The 19,367-nt window shown below is 44.9% G+C and overlaps 2 protein-coding genes across 2 annotated transcripts in view; both read left to right on the top strand.

Annotated features, from left to right (window-relative positions):
- Positions 1 to 1,722, top strand: part of LOC308334721 (WD repeat-containing protein 26-like) — a gene marked incomplete at its 3' end in the record, with an annotated part of 35,197 nt that extends 33,475 nt beyond the window's left edge. Inside the window, exon 14 of the mRNA XM_080791525.1 lies at positions 1,661 to 1,722. Within this exon, the coding sequence (XP_080647651.1) occupies positions 1,661 to 1,722 (62 nt within the window). The remainder of the gene's footprint in view (positions 1 to 1,660) is intronic.
- Positions 1,723 to 3,098: 1,376 nt separating this feature from the next.
- The window catches only part of LOC308333733 (WD repeat-containing protein 26), a 32,049-nt gene continuing 15,780 nt past the window's right edge, over positions 3,099 to 19,367 (top strand). The window contains exons 1-5 of the mRNA XM_080790201.1: positions 3,099 to 3,192; positions 8,057 to 8,113; positions 10,374 to 10,510; positions 13,172 to 13,269; positions 18,609 to 18,765. Of these exons, the coding sequence (XP_080646327.1) occupies positions 3,112 to 3,192; positions 8,057 to 8,113; positions 10,374 to 10,510; positions 13,172 to 13,269; positions 18,609 to 18,765 (530 nt within the window). The 5' untranslated portion in view covers positions 3,099 to 3,111. The remainder of the gene's footprint in view (positions 3,193 to 8,056; positions 8,114 to 10,373; positions 10,511 to 13,171; positions 13,270 to 18,608; positions 18,766 to 19,367) is intronic.

The following is a 19,367-nucleotide window of genomic DNA, read 5'->3' as shown; positions in this document are numbered from 1 at the left end:
GAATTGAATGGGGCGTGTTGGGGTGTTGTGCTAATTAGCTTATTTCCATCGCTCAAAATTATAATTTCTTTGTATATATCCTCTCTTCATAATGTAAATAATATCCCAAGCGGCACACTTTACTACTTCTTTCGATGGAAATAAGCGAATTAGCATAACACCCCCATAGCCCCATTCAATTCCCATTCAATGCAATGCAATTCATTTAGGGCTTATGGTAGGGAAAATAGCCAATAAGGAGTTTTTGCACAAAAAAACACCTGGACCTCTTTGGTGGGGACGTAAGAAAGATAAGAAAGCATTCTAGCATGGAATTCTCCTTTAACTATTTTCAGCAATGGGATGTTAGTTTTTTTGGGTGGGTATATCTTGTTGAGCTGGTCGTTTTGAAAGTAGCTCTCAAGTCCAAAAAGTGTGGGCACCTCCTGGTCTACACTGTTACACTGTTACACTGTTTCACTGTTTCACTGTTTCACTGTTTCACTGTTTCACTGTTTCACTGTTACACTGTTACACTGTTACACTGTTTCACTGATAGATTGATCACTGTGTTTTAAGTAGGGATGCACCGAAAGGTAAATTCTTGGCCGAAACCGAATAACGAATATAGGAAACACTTGGCCGAAAACAGAATATCCGAATATGATTAATATTATATATATTTTTTCCTAGCATAGCGGTCATGGCCGTACCTTAAAGCTACCTGATTTATGGCAAAATAAATGGTTCTGGCAAAACTTAACTTAAATAATAATCACTATTATGGGTCCATAAAACATGTATTCAGCTCTTTTGAATGCATTAATTGCATACACTATTCGGTGATATATTTTCTGCCTATTCGGACCGAAACCGAATAGGCAGAAAATGCATTTTTAGCCATTTTCTGCCGAATATGTTCTGTTGCTGAATATTCGGTGCATCACTAGTTTTAAGCATTATTATGTTATAGTTTAGCTTTTAAATAGCAGATCTACAAGCTCATAGCGTGCCGTGCTATGAGCTTGTAGATCTGCTATTTATTTTTTTTAATCGTGAAAATGTGGCACAAATCTTTGAATAATATATATATATTCTTTCAGAGCGAAAACACCAAAAGGGTTTCCCCGCCCTGGCCTGAATGGGTTAATACTGTGTGCAATAATGATTGGCCGACATCAGCGGGTGCTTCCTGTATAACTGTGATGTCATCAGCGGGGGGGGGGGGGGGGGGGGGGGTCACTCTGACACTCTGACACTCTGAAGTAATCTTTTATGTTTACAATATGTTTTACGTTGCCAAAGCGTACATACAACAAAACAAAAGTCAACAAACGTCCCAACAATAATGAACAAGTACTATACAGTAACAATGAAAATAAATTAACAAACATAAACATAACAGCAACTTAATGACCCTGTTCAGACAGATATACCTGTCTCTACTGTCCACTGTCTGTCCCTCAGACAGATATACCTGTCTCTACTGTCCACTGTCTGTCCCTCAGTTGATGACAACTCCACGCGTATTTTGCTGCCAAAACTGTGCATTTGGACTGTTCTCCTGCAGAACATATTGGAGTGATGAGTTATTAATGGTGGATTAAAATTCTTTATATTTTTCTTTAAATTTAGGGAAGAATGATTCTCTGATGTCTTTATACTTGTCGCATTGTAACAGAAAGTGTAGCTCCGTCTCCACCTCCCCTTGAGAGCAGAGTGAACACAGTCTGTCTTCTCTAGGCAGCCAGTTCTGTCTGTGTCTGTGTGTCTGTGTCAGTTCTGTCTGTGTCTGCCTGTTTCTATTGCCAGGCGGTGGTCGCCGAGTCTGTACATAGTCAACATCTTCCTCAGTGTTGGATCAGTAACAGTGGTCAGGTAGTTTGGGATCAGTAACAGTGGTCAGGTAGTTTTGGATCAGTAACAGTGGTCAGGTAGTTTGCCACTGTGTATTCTCGGTTGAGGGCCAAATAGCATTCTAATTTACTTTGGGTTTTTGTTGTGTTTTTCCAATATGTGATATAATGTTCTTGTTGCATTTTGATAGTTTGGTTAGTGGAGGTTGTTTTAGTCAGGGGAGGGGTGGTGGGGGTAAGACTGAGGGGACTCCTGCTCATGTTCTCCTCTTGGCATTGTAAGGCCTGGTGATGGTAGGAGGTGGGGTCACTATTTTGAAGGTGCTTATGGAATTTGAATGCTCTTTTCTGGATGTTAATTAGGAGAGGAAATTGGCCAAGTTCCGCTCTGCATGCATTATTTGGAGTTTTTCTTTGAGTTTTTAATATATATTTACAAAATTCTGTGTGAATAGTCTCAATTGGATGTCTGTCCCAATTAGAAAATTCCTGATTTGCCAGGGGACCCCACACTTCACTACCATACAGGGCAATTGGGCTCAATAATTGATTTGAAAATCTTCAGCCAAATTCGAATTGGAATGTTAATTTTGATAGATTTTCTAATCGTATAGAAAGCCCTTCTTGCCTTTTCCCTCAGGTCATTCACAGCGTGTGTGTGTGTGTGTGTGTGTTCTCTATGTTGGTGCAGCCAAGTAAAAAAAGGGTATCTGCCTCCCTGACATCTGGACCGTTTCTGGAAAACCATGACTTTTGTCTTTTTCATATTGACTTTCAGGGCCCAGGTCTGACAGAAGTGTTGCAGATGATCTAGGAGCTGCTGTAGTCCTTCTTTACGGTCGGACAGCAGCACCAGATCATCTGCAAACGGCAAGCATTTAATCCCTTTGTTCCCGAGGGTCAGGCCAGGTGCTGATGAGTCCTCCAGCCATTTTTGCCAATTCATTTATATAAATGTTGAACAGGGTTGGACTTAGATTGTTGCCCTTCATTATATTACTCCTCTACTTTGGGTGGAAGAAATCTGTTCTTTTGTTGCCAATTTTTTACTGCACATTTATTATTATTTTGATACATTGTTTTAATAATATCATATGTTTTCCCCCCCACACCACTTTTTAGCAGGCCCTCATGCCAAATCGAGTCAAATGCCTTTTCAAAATCTACAAAGCAGGAGAAAATGTTGGATTTGTTTTGATTAACGTGTTTCTATCTCTCTCTCTCTCTCTCTCTCTCTCTCTCTCTCTCTCTCTGTAGTCAGACAGTGGACCTGCTCATGCAGGAGTCGGGCTGCAGACTAGAACACCCATCGGCCACCAAGTTCCGCAACCATGTCATGGAGGGAGAGTGGGACAAGGTACTGTAAATATACCGTACTTACAGTAACATACAACCATGTCATGGAGGGAGAGTGGGACAAGGTGTGTGTCCTTAAATTTACTGTACTTAACATACAGCCATGTCATGGAGGGAGAGTGGGACAAGGTGTGTGTGTCCTTAAATTTACTGTACTTAACATACAGCCATGTCATGGAGGGAGAGTGGGACAAGGTGTGTGTGTCCTTAAATTTACTGTACTTAACATACAGCCATGTCATGGAGGGAGTCTAGTAGTCTAGTTTACTCCCCCCTCAGGTGTAAAGGAGCAACTTGGACACTCAGGCATGAAGGAAGCATGAGTTCAAGTCCGTTGCTCTCCCCTTGTCCCCCATATATGGGGACTAGGCTGGTCTCCCCTTGTCCTCCATATATGGGGACTAGGTTGGTCTCCCCTTGTCCCCCATATATGGGGACTAGGTTGGTCTCCCCTTGTCCCCCATATATGGGGACTAGGTTGCTCTCCCCTTGTCCCCCATATATGGGGACTAGGTTGCTCTCCCCTTGTCCCCCATATATGGGGACTAGGTTGCTCTCCCCTTGTCCCCCATATATGGGGACTAGGTTGGTCTCCCCTTGTCCCCCATATATGGAGACTAGGTTGGTCTCCCCTTGTCCCCCATATATGGGGACTAGGTTGGTCTCCCCTTGTCCCCATATATGGGGACTAGGTTGCTCTCCCCTTGTCCCCCATATATGGGGACTAGGTTGCTCTCCCCTTGTCCCCCATATATGGGGACTAGGTTGGTCTCCCCTTGTCCTCCATATATGGGGACTAGGCTGGTCTCCCCTTGTCCCCCATATATGGGGACTAGGTTGCTCTCCCCTTGTCCCCCATATATGGGGACTAGGTTGGTCTCCCCTTGTCCTCCATATATGGGGACTGGGTTGGTCTCCCCTTGTCCCCCATATATGGAGACTAGGTTGGTCTCCCCTTGTCCCCCATATATGGGGACTAGGTTGGCGGAGGGTGTGTAGAGCCCAGGATCACATTAGATGATTGACACAGGGGTGAAAAATGGGTTACAAAATAGTGGGATAAAAAAATATATTATAAAAATAAAATAAACTAGTAGTCTAACTAAACTTAAGTATGCACCCCAAGCGAATCGCAATAGGGCCCTATGGGCTGGCAAGTAGACTATAGCCAGACATTATGCCTTCCATATCTGACTGGTATGTACCTCTCTAGACTACAGACATTATGCCTTCCATATCTGACTGTCAGGCACCTCTCTAGACTACAGACATTATGCCTTCCATATCTGACTGTCAGGCACCTCTCTAGACTACAGACATTATGCCTTCCATATCTGACTGTCAGGCACCTCTCTAGACTACAGACATTATGCCTTCCATATCTGACTGTCAGGCACCTCTCTAGACTACAGACATTATGCCTTCCATATCTGACTGTCAGGCACCTCTCTAGACTACAGACATTATGCCTTCCATATCTGACTGTCAGGCACCTCTCTAGACTACAGACATTATGCCTTCCATATCTGACTGTCAGGCACCTCTCTAGACTACAGACATTATGCCTTCCATATCTGACTGTCAGGCACCTCTCTAGACTACAGACATTATGCCTTCCATATCTGACTGTCAGGCACCTCTCTAGACTACAGACATTATGCCTTCCATATCTGACTGTCAGGCACCTCTCTAGACTACAGACATTATGCCTTCCATATCTGACTGTCAGGCACCTCTCTAGACTACAGACATTATGCCTTCCATATCTGACTGTCAGGCACCTCTCTAGACTACAGACATTATGCCTTCCATATCTGACTGTCAGGCACCTCTCTAGACTACAGACATTATGCCTTCCATATCTGACTGTCAGGCACCTCTCTAGACTACAGACATTATGCCTTCCATATCTGACTGTCAGGCACCTCTCTAGACTACAGACATTATGCCTTCCATATCTGACTGTCAGGCACCTCTCTAGACTACAGACATTATGCCTTCCATATCTGACTGTCAGGCACCTCTCTAGACTACAGACATTATGCCTTCCATATCTGACTGTCAGGCACCTCTCTAGACTACAGACATTATGCCTTCCATATCTGACTGTCAGGCACCTCTCTAGACTACAGACATTATGCCTTCCATATCTGACTGTCAGGCACCTCTCTAGACTACAGACATTATGCCTTCCATATCTGACTGTCAGGCACCTCTCTAGACTACAGACATTATGCCTTCCATATCTGACTGTCAGGCACCTCTCTAGACTACAGACATTATGCCTTCCATATCTGACTGTCAGGCACCTCTCTAGACTACAGACATTATGCCTTCCATATCTGACTGTCAGGCACCTCTAGACTACAGACATTATGCCTTCCATATCTGACTGTCAGGCACCTCTCTAGACTACAGACATTATGCCTTCCATATCTGACTGTCAGGCACCTCTCTAGACTACAGACATTATGCCTTCCATATCTGACTGTCAGGCACCTCTCTAGACTACAGACATTATGCCTTCCATATCTGACTGTCGGGCACCTCTAGACTACAGACATTATGCGTTCCATATCTGACTAACATGCACCTCTAGACTACAGACATTATGCGTTCCATATCTGACTTACATGCACCTCTATACTACAGACATTATGCCTTCCATATCTGACTAACATGCACCTCTATACTACAGACACAGGGCTGTATTTTGCGTGTCTTAAGTACCAGGTCTTATTCCCTAACTTGAGTAAACTAAAGACCTGGAGGCGTGATCAATGCTCTTTGGCTATTCTGAGTGGCCAAAGAGCATTGATCACACCTCCAGGTCTTTAGTTTACTCAAGTTAGGGAATAAGACCTGGTACTTAAGACACGCAAAATACAGCCCATTATCTCTTCCATATCTGACTGTCATGCACCTCTCTCTCTAGCCTATAGCCAGACATTATCCCTTCCATGCACCTCTCTAGCCGGCGTTGAAGTGAGACGAACCAACATTGTTGTTGTTTTTCCTACACGGCTCTAGAGGGATGGTAAATATTGTCCCAAGGTCATCATAGCGTTAGCTTGCGGAACAGAGGCACAGTCCTTATCATGGCATGATGCCCTTTGCATTATTCACTAGTCATGTTTGCCCAGTGCCAACAAGAGATGAAGCCCCGAAGCACTGGTTAGAATTATCGCAGGGCTGCGTCGTGAAGGCCTCGTTATAAAAGGATCCCTGGCGAATAACGGCCAAGCTACACCAGGCTTTTCTTGCGTGTTTACTCTAAACGCGCGGACCGTGCGTGCGTAAGCCCACATTCCCTGGCTAGTGGCTACATCGATCTGTCAGACGCGCGGCAGGTTTGTGCGGGACCTTCCGGGAGGATATATAGATACGCGCGTATGGGGGCATTATACGCACGTAAAAAAATTAGAACCAATCCTATTTTTAGAGCACACGCGCGGTATCCGTGCGTCTGGTGTAGCTATAGTAGTATAATTGACATATATTGGTCCTATCCAAACGCACTGTACGCGCAGTAAACGCGCGCAGTAAACGCATACGCACGCGCGCATAATTGCCTGGTGTAGCTTGGCCGTAAGACCACTATATGCCGTAGGGCTGGACCACACATGGACATCATCAACAGGAGCAGTTCCTATTCTCCGTATTCAGACCGCAGCCATCTTGCCAGCAAGGTGATACCTATAGGTGAAACTTCCCACAGACAGCCCGTTCATCCACACAGAAATGTCCTCTCTAATTATATTAAACAACGTCAAAATCACCAACATTGCAGCTGTAGGGAAAGCTTAAATTATCCTCTTTCAATCGGTGAAGTTTTTGTTTAATAAAAATCCACCGTAGACCTTTTATGAGCTACACCATGTCAAGAAATTCCTTGTGATTCTTTTAAGTGTTGGAGTTTGGAAGCGCTCGTTATCAGTAAAGGAACCTCCTGCTGCATTATGTGCACATTCTAAACGGGTGGTACGCCTGGGCTGTTGAGTGATGGTCAACGAGCGCTTCCAAACTCCAGCAGTTAGAAAAAAATCACAAGGAATTTCTTGGTAGCTCATAAAAGGTCTACGGTGGATTTTTATGAAACAAACACTTTACAGATTGAAAGAGGATCATTCAAGCTTTCCCTACAGCTGCAATGTTGGTGATTTTGACGTTGTTTAATATAATTAGAGAGGACTTTTCTGTGTGGCTGAACGGGCTGTCTGTGGGAAGTGTCACCTATAGGTATCACCTTGCTGGCAAGATGGCTGCGGACTGAATAAAGAAAAAAGAAAATTGTGAAAGATTCTTTATTTATGAAAGAAATACAATACAAGCTCATGGCGTGTAGCACTCGGTGCCGCGCTATGAGCTGCTAGTTTTTTTTTAATCGCGAAAATGTGGCGCAAATCTTTGAATGTATATTCTTTCAGAGCGAACGTTTTTAACTCAAATCTTTGCTTCTGGGGGGTGGGAGGTGGGAGGGGGGGTCCCTGGAACAACATGTTTTCAGATGTGGGATCGGCGGCCAAATACATACAATTTTGGGGGTCCTTGACATGAAATATTGAGCACCACTTGATACAGAAACATATTATTATATTTCAGAAAACTGTCAGGATTTGGAACGCATACTTTTTTTTTTTAATTAATTGACATCAGGCCAAGGCTCATATCCATCTCCGGTGAGAACGTTGGCGAATACACACACGCACACACACACACACACACACACACACGCACACACACACACACACACACACACACGCACACACACACACACACACACACACCCTGTGTGCATGCATACATGGAAAGTGCTGAGCTAACCAGTTGTATCTCCCCCCTCCCTTCTCTTTGTTGTGTTTCAGGCTGAGAATGATCTCAACGAACTCAGAGCGCTGATGCATTCTCCCAACGCTATTGTGGTAAGAGCCGTTGCCAGGTTGGCTTGTTTGTTTGTTTTTTGTTTGTTTTTTTGCGAGAGAAACAAGCAAAGCAACTCATCAGCCCAGTAAACTGCCTCCCCCTGGCCAGCCGGGGCGCCTGATGGAGGGGAAAGGAACTGGTTGGAATAACGTGTTCCTTCCACGCGCTACGTCCAACCAGGGAAACTCCCCCCTGTCAGGTTGTAAAGGAGCAACTTGGACACTCAGGCATGAAGGAAGCATGAGTTCAAGTCCGTTGCTCTCCCCTTGTCCCCCATATATGGGGACTAGGTTGGTGGAGGGTGTGTAGAGCCCAGGATCACATTAGATGATTGACACAGGGGTGAAAAATGGGTTACAAAATCGTGGGATAAAAAAATATATATAAAAAAAAAATCATGCCCAAATGCGCTTATAATAAGCGGACGTGGCAACAGCACTGCCCTGTGTGACGCCTGCAGTGACGGCAGACGAGGTTAGGACCGGGAGGTTCTAGAATGCTGCTGACCCCTCTGACCTCTGACCCCACTGACCTCTGCTGTGGCTTCCAGTTGGAGGACCATTACCTCACTGACCTCTGAACCCCACTAACCCTGCTTTGGCTTCTAGTTGGAGGACTAGGCATTTACACTAAGGGTTGCCCACCTGCCCCACCTGCCCCTGGCAGGTAAATAAAACACTAAGGGTTGCCCACCTGCCCCTGGCAGCTAAATAAAACACTAAGGGTTGCCCACCTGCCCCTGGCAGCTAAATAAAACACTAAGGGTTGCCCACCTGCCCCTGGCAGCTAAATAAAACACTAAGGGTTGCCCACCTGCCCCTGGCAGCTAAACAAAACACTATGTACAGAAATGGCTGTATCTCTGCTCTGAGAGGCCGGGCATGTACAGTGAACTGTTGTTATGTTTGTGTCGTGTCTTGACATCATTCTTGGCAGTGCGAGTGCTGTTACGAAACGGTTCAAGTCTAGGGGTTTTACTGCCCGTAACATGTATGAAAGAACGGCACACACACGCACACACACACACACACACACACACACACACACACACACACACACAGACACAGACACATACACACACTCCTTGTAAGCACTGGGCTTTGCTGCTTTGTGGAGTTTTTGTGTTACCGTCTCCTGGTCCTCAGATGGAGACAATATTAAACTTGCCATTCAGCTGCTCTGTCATGTAGCACACACTACACAACCTCATAACAGTGCCCTGTGTTTTAACCCATTCTGACCTGAGATCAGATTCATACGAGGTTTCCACTGGACACACACTGGTCTGATTAACCCATTCTGACCTGAGATCAGATTCATACGAGGTTTCCACTGGACACACTGGTCTGATTAACCCATTCGATTTTTCAAAAATAGCAGACCTACAAGCTCGTAGCGCGCCACTCGGTGGCGCGCTACGAGCTTGTAGATCTGCTATTTTTAAATAGCTAAAGCATAACATGATGCTAACACCAAAATGGGTTCCCGTTCAGAATGGGTTAATCAACACCAATAGGTTCTGGGATGGACAGACAGACAGACATTGCTGGAGCTCAAAGCACCAGGTAGCCATTTTGGGGTCTCTTGTTGTAAACATGATTCTGTCTGTCTGTCCGCCAAGGAGCGGTGAGCTGCAGCCGTGCCGCGCTCAGGAATAATTTGATTAGTAGATTTGACCCCCCCCCAAGCAGGGACTGACCCCCCCCAATCCAACCCTTTGGTGCTGAGTGCCAAGCAGGGACTGACCCCCCCAATCCAACCCTTTGGTGCTGAGTGCCAAGCAGGGACTGACCCCCCCAATCCAACCCTTTGGTGCTGAGTGCCAAGCAGGGACTGACCCCCCCCAATCCAACCCTTTGATGCTGAGTGCCAAGCAGGGACTGACCCCCCCCCAATCCAACCCTTTGATGCTGAGTGCCAAGCAGGGACTGACCCCCCCCAATCCAACCCTTTGATGCTGAGTGCCAAGTAGGGACTGACCCCCCCAATCCAAGGGGGGGGGGGGTCCTGTTGGTTTTGGCAGATAAATTCTGATAATAATAATTGCTAAAGAGTGTTTTTATTATAACCTTTTTAAGAATTGTCTAAATGGGTTTTAACTGGGTCTTTCTGCTCTCTCCGTCTCTCTCTCCCTCTCTCTCCCTCTCCCCCTCTCTCTCTCTCTCTCCCTCTCTCCATCTCTCCCCCTCTCTCTCTCTCTCTCCCTCTCTCCATCTCTCTCCCTCTCTCTCTCTCTCTCCCCCTCTCTCTCTCCCACAGCGTATGAAGTTCCTCCTCCTGCAGCAGAAGTATCTAGAGTATCTGGAGGACGGGAAGGTCCTGGAAGCTCTCCAGGTCCTGAGAGGAGAGCTGACGCCTCTGAAGTACAACACAGACCGCATCCACGTCCTCAGCGGGTACGTAGCGGTTAGCGTAGCGTAGCGCGCCATCTAATAGAGCCACACGCTCAGTGGGTACGTAGCAGTTAGCGTAGCGTAGCGCGCCGTCTAATAGAGCCACACGCTCAGTGGGTACGTAGCGGTTAGCGTAGCGCGCCGTCTAATAGAGCCACACGCTCAGCGGGTACGTAGCAGTTAGCGCCGTCTAATATAGATTACACTCACACACACACACACGCACACACACACAGAGAGAGAGATACTTGGTGCATCTATAAATAGATTTGCTTTCACATCATCATGTAATGATGGTTATACTCTATATCTTCCAATTACATATAATATTTGGGGTCCTTGACATGAAAATATTGAGAACCACTGATATAGAAACGTGAGGTTTTTCAGAAAATTGTCATGATTTAGAAGACTTTTTTAAATATATATTTTTAATACATTTAGTCCTAAATGGGTTAATCTGCCCGGCTGTCCCTGGCCTGATGATCACTGGGTTTTGTTTATGGCCAATTTGTCCACCAATTATCCTTCGGAAAATGTTCTCATAATCCAATGTTCTGAGACACACAGGTGACCTGCGTTCTGTTAATAATTTGCCTCGCCTGACCTAACTGACTGTGTTGCCTTCCATATCTGCCTTCCATATCTGCACACTTACACAGCCATCTATCCAATTCCAACGCCGTTCCGATCGATTGTCAAAAATCGACGCAAACGTTTCCGATCAATGCTGGCGGTGTTTCTCTGCAACATGCTTTGCTAGCGCGACTCTCCAGACTTCATTATCTCAATGATTAGCTGGAATGGATTGGGCATGTCGAGCAGCCTCTAACGGGCCTTATCAATCTGTCGGTCACGATATTGATCTGTAACCGCTTGGTCAATGTAGCTGCTGTCCCTCTCCACCAGGCCGAAGGCATGGGGAGAAAGTATGTTTTACTGTCTCCACCAGGCCGAAGGCATGGGGAGAGAGTATGTTTTACCGTCTCCACCAGGCCGAAGGCATGGGGAGAGAGTGTGTTATGGGGAGAGAGTATGTTTTACTGTCTCCACCAGGCCGAAGGCATGGGGGGAGAGAGTATGTCTTGCACTCCGTCCGTGTGTGTGTGTGTGTGTGTGTGTGTGTGTCCGTTCGTCCGTACCTTAAAGGTATATTCAGTGATTTCACTCAAAAAACCGTAGGTTTCGTTTTTGGCTGTGGGACCTAAGCCTTCGTCCAATCAGGATAGAGAGTCAAAAACGAAACCTAAGGTTTTTTGACCCCCAGGGGTTAACTGGGGACAGGGAGGAACTCCTTATATGGTCAGCACACTCTGTAGTAGAGAGGATTATCACAACAAAACAAAAAAATAATAATTTGCCCTGGTGGAGACCTGTCCTATTATAGCGCCACCAGGAGGCCACAACCTGACCTGCCCTGGTGGAGACCTGTCCTATTATAGCGCCACCAGGAGGCCACAACCTGACCTGCCCTGGTGGAGACCTGTCCTATTATACCGCCACCAGGTGGCCACAACCTGACCTGCCCTGGTGGAGACCTGTCCTATTATAGCGCCACCAGGAGCCTTTTCACTGACGGAAACTAAACTCCCTCCCAGTCTTCGTGGCCATCGTCTGAAAACCCTCCTCTTCAGTAGCACAGCCTCGACGACCTAAAGGTCTAAACTTATCGGTAATTTAGATTTCATGTCTGCATTTCATGTAGACGTAGCACTCCATGCGCTCACAGCTCTACTGTACCGATACTGTTAGACAGATACAAAGGGAGTCTACCAACGCGCCTCAAGCCTAAAACGGCTGATCCGGTGCTTCACAGGTGCAGGGACATCAAAGTTGCATAAGGAGAAGAGACTGGAGCAGCACGGACATTTAGAGCCTTTTATTAAGGTGCTGAGTATACAAAACGACTAACGTTTCCACCTTGCGGTCTTCATCAGAGTCATGGGTGGTAGCATTTGGGCATGTCTCAAATACAGGATGGGCTGTCAATGAGCCAATGACAGGACACCATATGACATGTAATAACCCGTTACTACCAGCAGTCTAGGTAATGTAAGAGGGTGGCTATGGAAAAAACGCTGCTGAACAGTAAAATAAATGTAAATGTAAAACAGTGATTTAACCATAAAAAAGCCATCGAAATAAAAAAAAATTTATTTAGGAACAACAGTGCACATACATATTTAAGGGCCTTGTGGCCAAATAAATAGAAAAAATAAAAACAGAGGTACAAAAGAGTCAATACAACACTCTCAGGGCAAAAGAAAAAACAACAAAAAAACAGAAGATTTCGTTTTGTATACTCAGCACCTTAACCCATTCTGACCGGGAACCCATTTCGGTGTCAGCATCATGTCATGCTTTAGCTATTGAAAAATAGCAGATCTACAAGCTCATAGCGCGCCACCGAGTGGCGCGCTACGAGCTTGTAGGTCTGCTATTTTTGAAAAATCGAAGAACGACTGACATTTTTTTGAATCTGATCTCAGGTCAGAATGGGTTCATCAGACCAGCGTGTGTCCAGTGGAAACCTCGTATGAATCTGATCTCAGGTCAGAATGGGTTAATAAAAGGCTCTAAATGTCCGTGCTTCTCCTTATGCAACTGTTAGACAGACGTTAGGTTCTTCACCTCCTTGTTGACTGTGTTGTGTCTGATCTGCAGGTATCTGATGTGCAGCCATTCAGAGGACCTGCGCTCCAAGGCGGAGTGGGACGGTAAAGGATCGGCCTCGCGATGCCGACTCCTGGACAAACTACAAAGTGAGGAGATGCAACTCAACACGACTCAATTCAATTCAATTCAAAGGGCTTTATTGGCATGAGAAAACATACGTTTACATTGCCAAAGCAGAAAGAACAATACAACAATACAGCAATACAATCAAAACAAAAATGATGTACATTTGAAGGTCAGAATCTTCAATAGATCAATTTCTATGTACCACGGTCACTCGATGCAGGTATATACACAATGATTAGTCTTTAGGGTGGTTGTGTTCCATTTGATATCCTTCTCCTATCACAGCAACTCACAAATCTTGCTGCTGTGTTTTGCACATTGTTGTACTTCGCCCAGCAGATATGGGAGTTTTTTTGTCAGTGGTCATGTTTTCAAAATCTGCGTGTGTGGTTGTAATCTGTGGGAAGTATGTGTCTCTGATGTCTTGGTACAATGGACAGATGGTTAGCTCGGTTTCCACTTCATTTTCTGTGCAGTGGGTGCATAGTCTGTCTTCTCTCGGGATACAGGTCTGCCTATGACGGCCTTTCTCCATCGTGAAACTGTGTGCTCACTGAGTCTGTACCTAGTTAAGATTTGTCTTTGTTTTGGGTCGGTCACGGTGCTCAGGTATTCTGCCACTGTGTATTCTCTGTTTAGGGCCAGATAGCGTTCTAGTTTACTCTGCTTTTGTGTCGCTTCTTTCCAATGTCCGTTTGCGTTTTTATAATTTGGTTTTAGTCCAATGGGTTTTCTATCTCGTGGCTCTGTTTGTGTTTGTACAACTCACTCTAGAGAGACTCCGATCGATCGGCCACAGATTTAAATCGGACGATATTCACTTCAAATGACTCGATCGGTGATCGGCAAATTTACCTGATCTGGAGAAACAGATCTTTTATACCATTTAAGTGGTATACAAGTCAATTAGATATATAGTATAATATAATTTTGCTTTGTGACAGGCCTCAACATTATCCCCCCTTCCTCCACACACACACACACACACACACACACACACACCAGGCATTGACATTAAGGCTTGTCTGGGACAAGTATTAAATCTTCCCTGACAAGTGCATTCAAATTGTACTTTCATCCGTTGGACAAGTGACTCTTGTTTTCGCTTTTTCTGTGACGCTCATACCAGCCGACAATATTGTCTGGCATCATTGTCTGGCTTTCCTAAGCATCAGCTTTCCAATATTGTTAACAGCCCTAGAATGTCTGTAGTCTTACATACATAGTCATGTATACCAAATACAGCCATATATCAGTCCTATCAGAGCAGTTAGCAGACTGACCCTAGATCAGTCCTATCATAGCACTTAGCAGACTGACCCTAGATCAGTCCTATCAGAGCAGTTAGCAGACTGACCCTAGATCAGTCCTATCATAGCACTTAGCAGACTGACCCTAGATCAGTCCTATCAGAGCAGTTAGCAGACTGACCCTAGATCAGTCCTATCAGAGCAGTTAGCAGACTGACCCTAGATCAGTCCTATCAGAGCAGTTAGCAGACTGACCCTAGATCAGTCCTATCAGAGCAGTTAGCAGACTGACCCTAGATCAGTCCTATCAGAGCAGTTAGCAGACTGACCCTAGATCAGTCCTATCAGAGCGGTTAGCAGACTGACCCTAGATCAGTCCTATCAGAGCAGTTAGCAGACTGACCCTAGATCAGTCCTATCAGAGCAGTTAGCAGACTGACCCTAGATCAGTCCTATCAGAGCAGTTAGCAGACTGACCCTAGATCAGTCCTATCAGAGCAGTTAGCAGACTGACCCTAGATCAGTCCTATCAGAGCAGTTAGCAGACTGACCCTAGATCAGTCCTATCAGAGCGGTTAGCAGACTGACCCTAGATCAGTCCTATCAGAGCAGTTAGCAGACTGACCCTAGATCAGTCCTATCAGAGCAGTTAGCAGACTGACCCTAGATCAGTCCTATCAGAGCGGTTAGCAGACTGACCCTAGATCAGTCCTATCAGAGCGGTTAGCAGACTGACCCTAGATCAGTCCTATCAGAGCAGTTAGCAGACTGACCCTAGATCAGTCCTATCAGAGCGGTTAGCAGACTGACCCTAGATCAGTCCTATCAGAGCAGTTAGCAGACTGACCCTAGATCAGTCCTATCAGAGCAGTTAGCAGACTGACCCTAGATCAGTCCTATCAGAGCAGTTAGCAGACTGACCCTAGATCAGTCCTATCAGAGCGGTTAGCAGACTGACCCTAGATCAGTCCTATCAGAGCGGTTAGCAGACTGACCCTAGATCAGTCCTATCAGAGCAGTTAGCAGACTGACCCTAGATCAGTCCTATCAGAGCGGTTAGCAGACTGACCACGTCAGCACTGCGTGTTTACTCACCCAGGCCGCTCGCCGGAGAGAATGTCGTCCGTGTGCAGCTCGTGGAAAAGTGGAGATATTTGACTACCGTATATTTACCAAATAGTAGCCCGGGCTGTTAATTAATATGCAAAGGAGCCGGGCCGTTTTTTGCCATAGGCTGTTATTTATTTTTGCACCGGCCTGCACAAGGCCATTATTTGGTTTCAGTATAAACATACAGTAACATACAGTAACATGTAGTGCAAATATTGTCTGGAACTGGTATTACCGTAATAATATTAAAATAAAACAAAGCTACAGTACATACAGTAAAGTATACGGTACAAAACAACATATGATATTACTGTACAGGGTTCCTACCGCCATGACATTCAGTGAATTATTTTTCATTTTAAAATACAGGACTAGAAAAGCTCATTTGGAATTAAAATGTTTGGATATCATTTAATAACAACCTAACAACATAGTGTTAGTTACTTCTTTACATCTGTTCTTTTTTCCATGTTGTCTTGCTTTGGGGGGATTGATATCATACAATATCCTCATTAATGCATAGGCCTTGAAATGGGCTAAAAATACATTTGGAAATGTTGTAGAATATGAATTGTTAAAAAAATTATTGTGGGAACTAAACTTGTGGGACTGTAACAATCTCAATGCTATACCAATACTCATCATCCTCCAATTTAGTGCAACAATATTGTACAAGACCTACAAGCTCACAACGGGCCGAGGCTTGACGCATTGTGAGCTTGTAGATCTGCTATATCTTTGCACACCGGCCACGGCTTTTTGCACCGGTCTGCACCTGGCCATCATTTGGTTACATACAGTTCCATGCAGTGCAGTAATCTTTTTTTAGTATAAACAATAAACATTGCAGGCAATGCATTTTGATTTAATTGTAAGAGGGAGCGTATCAACACACAGGTGTAACCACTGTTCTGATTGAGCATGGGGAAGCAGCGGACAAATACATGATTTCATTATAAACTGTAGGCCTACGCACCGGTAGATTGAATAAAACCATAATTGATTGGCCTACACTACACACAGCCTACTGTAGTACTGTGTGTAGTCAAGTGGCTAAACCCCACAGGTTAGGTTACAGGTAGCCTCGATACCCAAGCTTTCATTTCGTCTGCGCGAAAAATGAAAGTCTGGATTTGCGCATGGGCTGCACTGGTCTAAAAGTGGGATCGCTCCAAATGATGTGACGTCAGGGCTCTGAGCGGTGTGCACCCCTCAAAATAACACCGTGAGGAAATTATTACGAGTGGAATTCAAACGAGGCTATGCGAGGAAAATGAGGAGAATGGCTGAAGAACCCACCACACCGTCTTAAGAAAAAACCCAACGTGTGCCGACTCTGTGTAAATAACTTTGACAGTCCGTTAGAATGGTTTACTCCAGCAACCTGTGGTTTCTGCTTCTGGTCGACATAATACCAGTGCTGCACTGGTATTGGTGAACCAATCAGGGTGCGCGTTTTTCTGAGCCGCGGCCCTCCCATCTAGGCCAGAAATGTCTAGCGTTAGCTCAGGTTAGGTTACAGGCGATAGAAAATGTAACGTCAAGCAGAGCAACATGCGGTGCACGTGAACTATATGCCGATAGCATCTCACTCCATATCATTTAATAAAAGCATTATAAAAAACATGAATTATACACCCAATGCTGTCTAGCATCAAATGCTGGATGAGTGAGAACTTTCTCAAGCTAAATGAGGATAGGACAGAAGTTCTCATCGGTTCTAGTGAGCAGAAATAATCAATAATAAGCAGACTTGGCAACCTGACTGTAGTAAGTAACAGTACGGTAAAGAACCTGGGGGTTATTATTGATTCTGAATTGAATTTTAATTCACACATTAATCATGTTGCCAAGATTGCCTTTTTTCACCTTAGAAATATTGCACGAATCAGAGCCTATCTGTCTTTGGACGATGCAAAAACGCTAATCCACGCCTTTGTTTTTTCTCGGCTTGACTACTGCAATGCACTTTTTTCAGGACTGCCTAAGAAAACAACTGACAGATTACAACTTGTCCAAAATGCAGCAGCCAGAGTTTTAACTAGAACTAAGATGAGAGAACATATTACTCCAGTTTTGGCTTCACTGCACTGGCTTCCGGTTGTTTTTAGGATTTATTTTTAAATTATTTTACTTGTGTATAAAGCTCTCAATGGTCTCGCACCTTCCTACCTACATGACTGCCTGCCTAAATATGTACCCAAACCGCCCCCTGAGGTCTTCCACTGCTGGCCTGCTCGCTTTGCCTAAAAAAAATGGCAACTAAAAAATACGGGGAAGCAGCTTTTTGCTTCTACGGGCCGACGGCATGGAACAAGCTCCCACTGTACCTTCGACAGGCAGCCTCTGTAGACATTTTTAAAGCACAGTTCAAGACCCACTTCTACAACATTGCTTTTAATTGATCTTTTATTTTTTGTTATTTATGTCCTCACTGTATTGCATTACTGCTTGTTTTTTAAAGGAGAATTCCATGCTAGAATGCTTTCTTACCTTTCTTTGTAGTTGTTACGTCCCCACAAAAGAGGTCCAGGTGTTTTTTTGTGCAATTCAGCATTGAATGGGAATTGAATGGGGCTATGGGGTGTTATGCTAGTTCGCTTATTTCCATCGAAAGAAGTAGTAAAGTGTGCCACTTGGGATATTATTTACATTATGAAGAGAGGATATATACAAATAAATAATAATTTTGAGCGAAGGAAATAAGCGAATTAGCACAACACCCCATAGCCCCATTCAATTTCCATTCAATTCAATGCAATTCATTGAGGGCTTATGCACAAAATAACACCTGGACCTCTTTGGTGGGGACGTAACGACTACAAAGAAAGGTAAGAAAGCATTCTAGCATGGAATTCTCCTTTAATGTCGTTGCCTTGCTTTTCTTTTATTCTCCATTGCTCTGTAAAGCACTTTGAGCTGCATTTCATGCCATGAAAGGTGCTAAACAAATAAAGTATTATTATTATCATTAACCCTGTGTGTCCCTGTGTCCACAGCGTACCTCCCCCCCTCCGTCATGCTTCCTCCCAGACGTCTCCAGACTCTCCTCCGTCAGGCGGTGGAGCTGCAGAGAGACCGATGTCTCTACCACAACACCAAGATGGACGCCAGCCTGGACTCTGTGTCCATGTTACTGGACCACGTCTGTAGCCGGTCAGTACCTCTCTCTCTCTCTCCCTGTCTGTCTGTCTCTCTACCACAACACCCAGATAGACAGCAGCCTGTTAGTACCTCTAACAGTAACAAACCCAAACTTTATACCATACCTGCTTAGTATGAGGTATAAAATACAGCAGCAATTGTGTTCATAAAACACTGAAAGATTGGGTAAGACTGACGTTATGTATCTTTCAGGACCGTTCACTGCTTCGTCTCAACCATTACTCAATGGCTCTGGTCTCAGACCCCGCGGTGGATATTTTGACATTTTATTTTTTATGTTGCCACTACTGTTGGAGCAGCCATAAACTACACAGGTTCATCCCGATGTTCTGGGCATCTTTGTAAAGTTAGTGTTTAGTAAAAAGCAGGTAAAAGAGTAACGTTTGAGGCAAACTAACATCAGTCACTCTGCCGTTCACTGTAGTAGAAGAGGTGCGCCTGGTGAGGGTTTAAACCCTGCAGATACGTCGAGTCCGCCTACAGGAAATACGTAGGCTGCGACCATGAGACCCGCTCCTGGATTCGTCTATTATATAGGCACTTGCTGCACTTAAAGGGGAATACCACTCATTTTCTACGGAGTTGTGTGCACT

Source organism: Protomyctophum bolini (genome assembly GCF_963924005.1).
Source record: "Protomyctophum bolini genome assembly, chromosome: 19".
Lineage (NCBI taxonomy): Eukaryota > Metazoa > Chordata > Actinopteri > Myctophiformes > Myctophidae > Protomyctophum > Protomyctophum bolini.
This window is presented reverse-complemented; position numbering and strand designations above follow the sequence as displayed.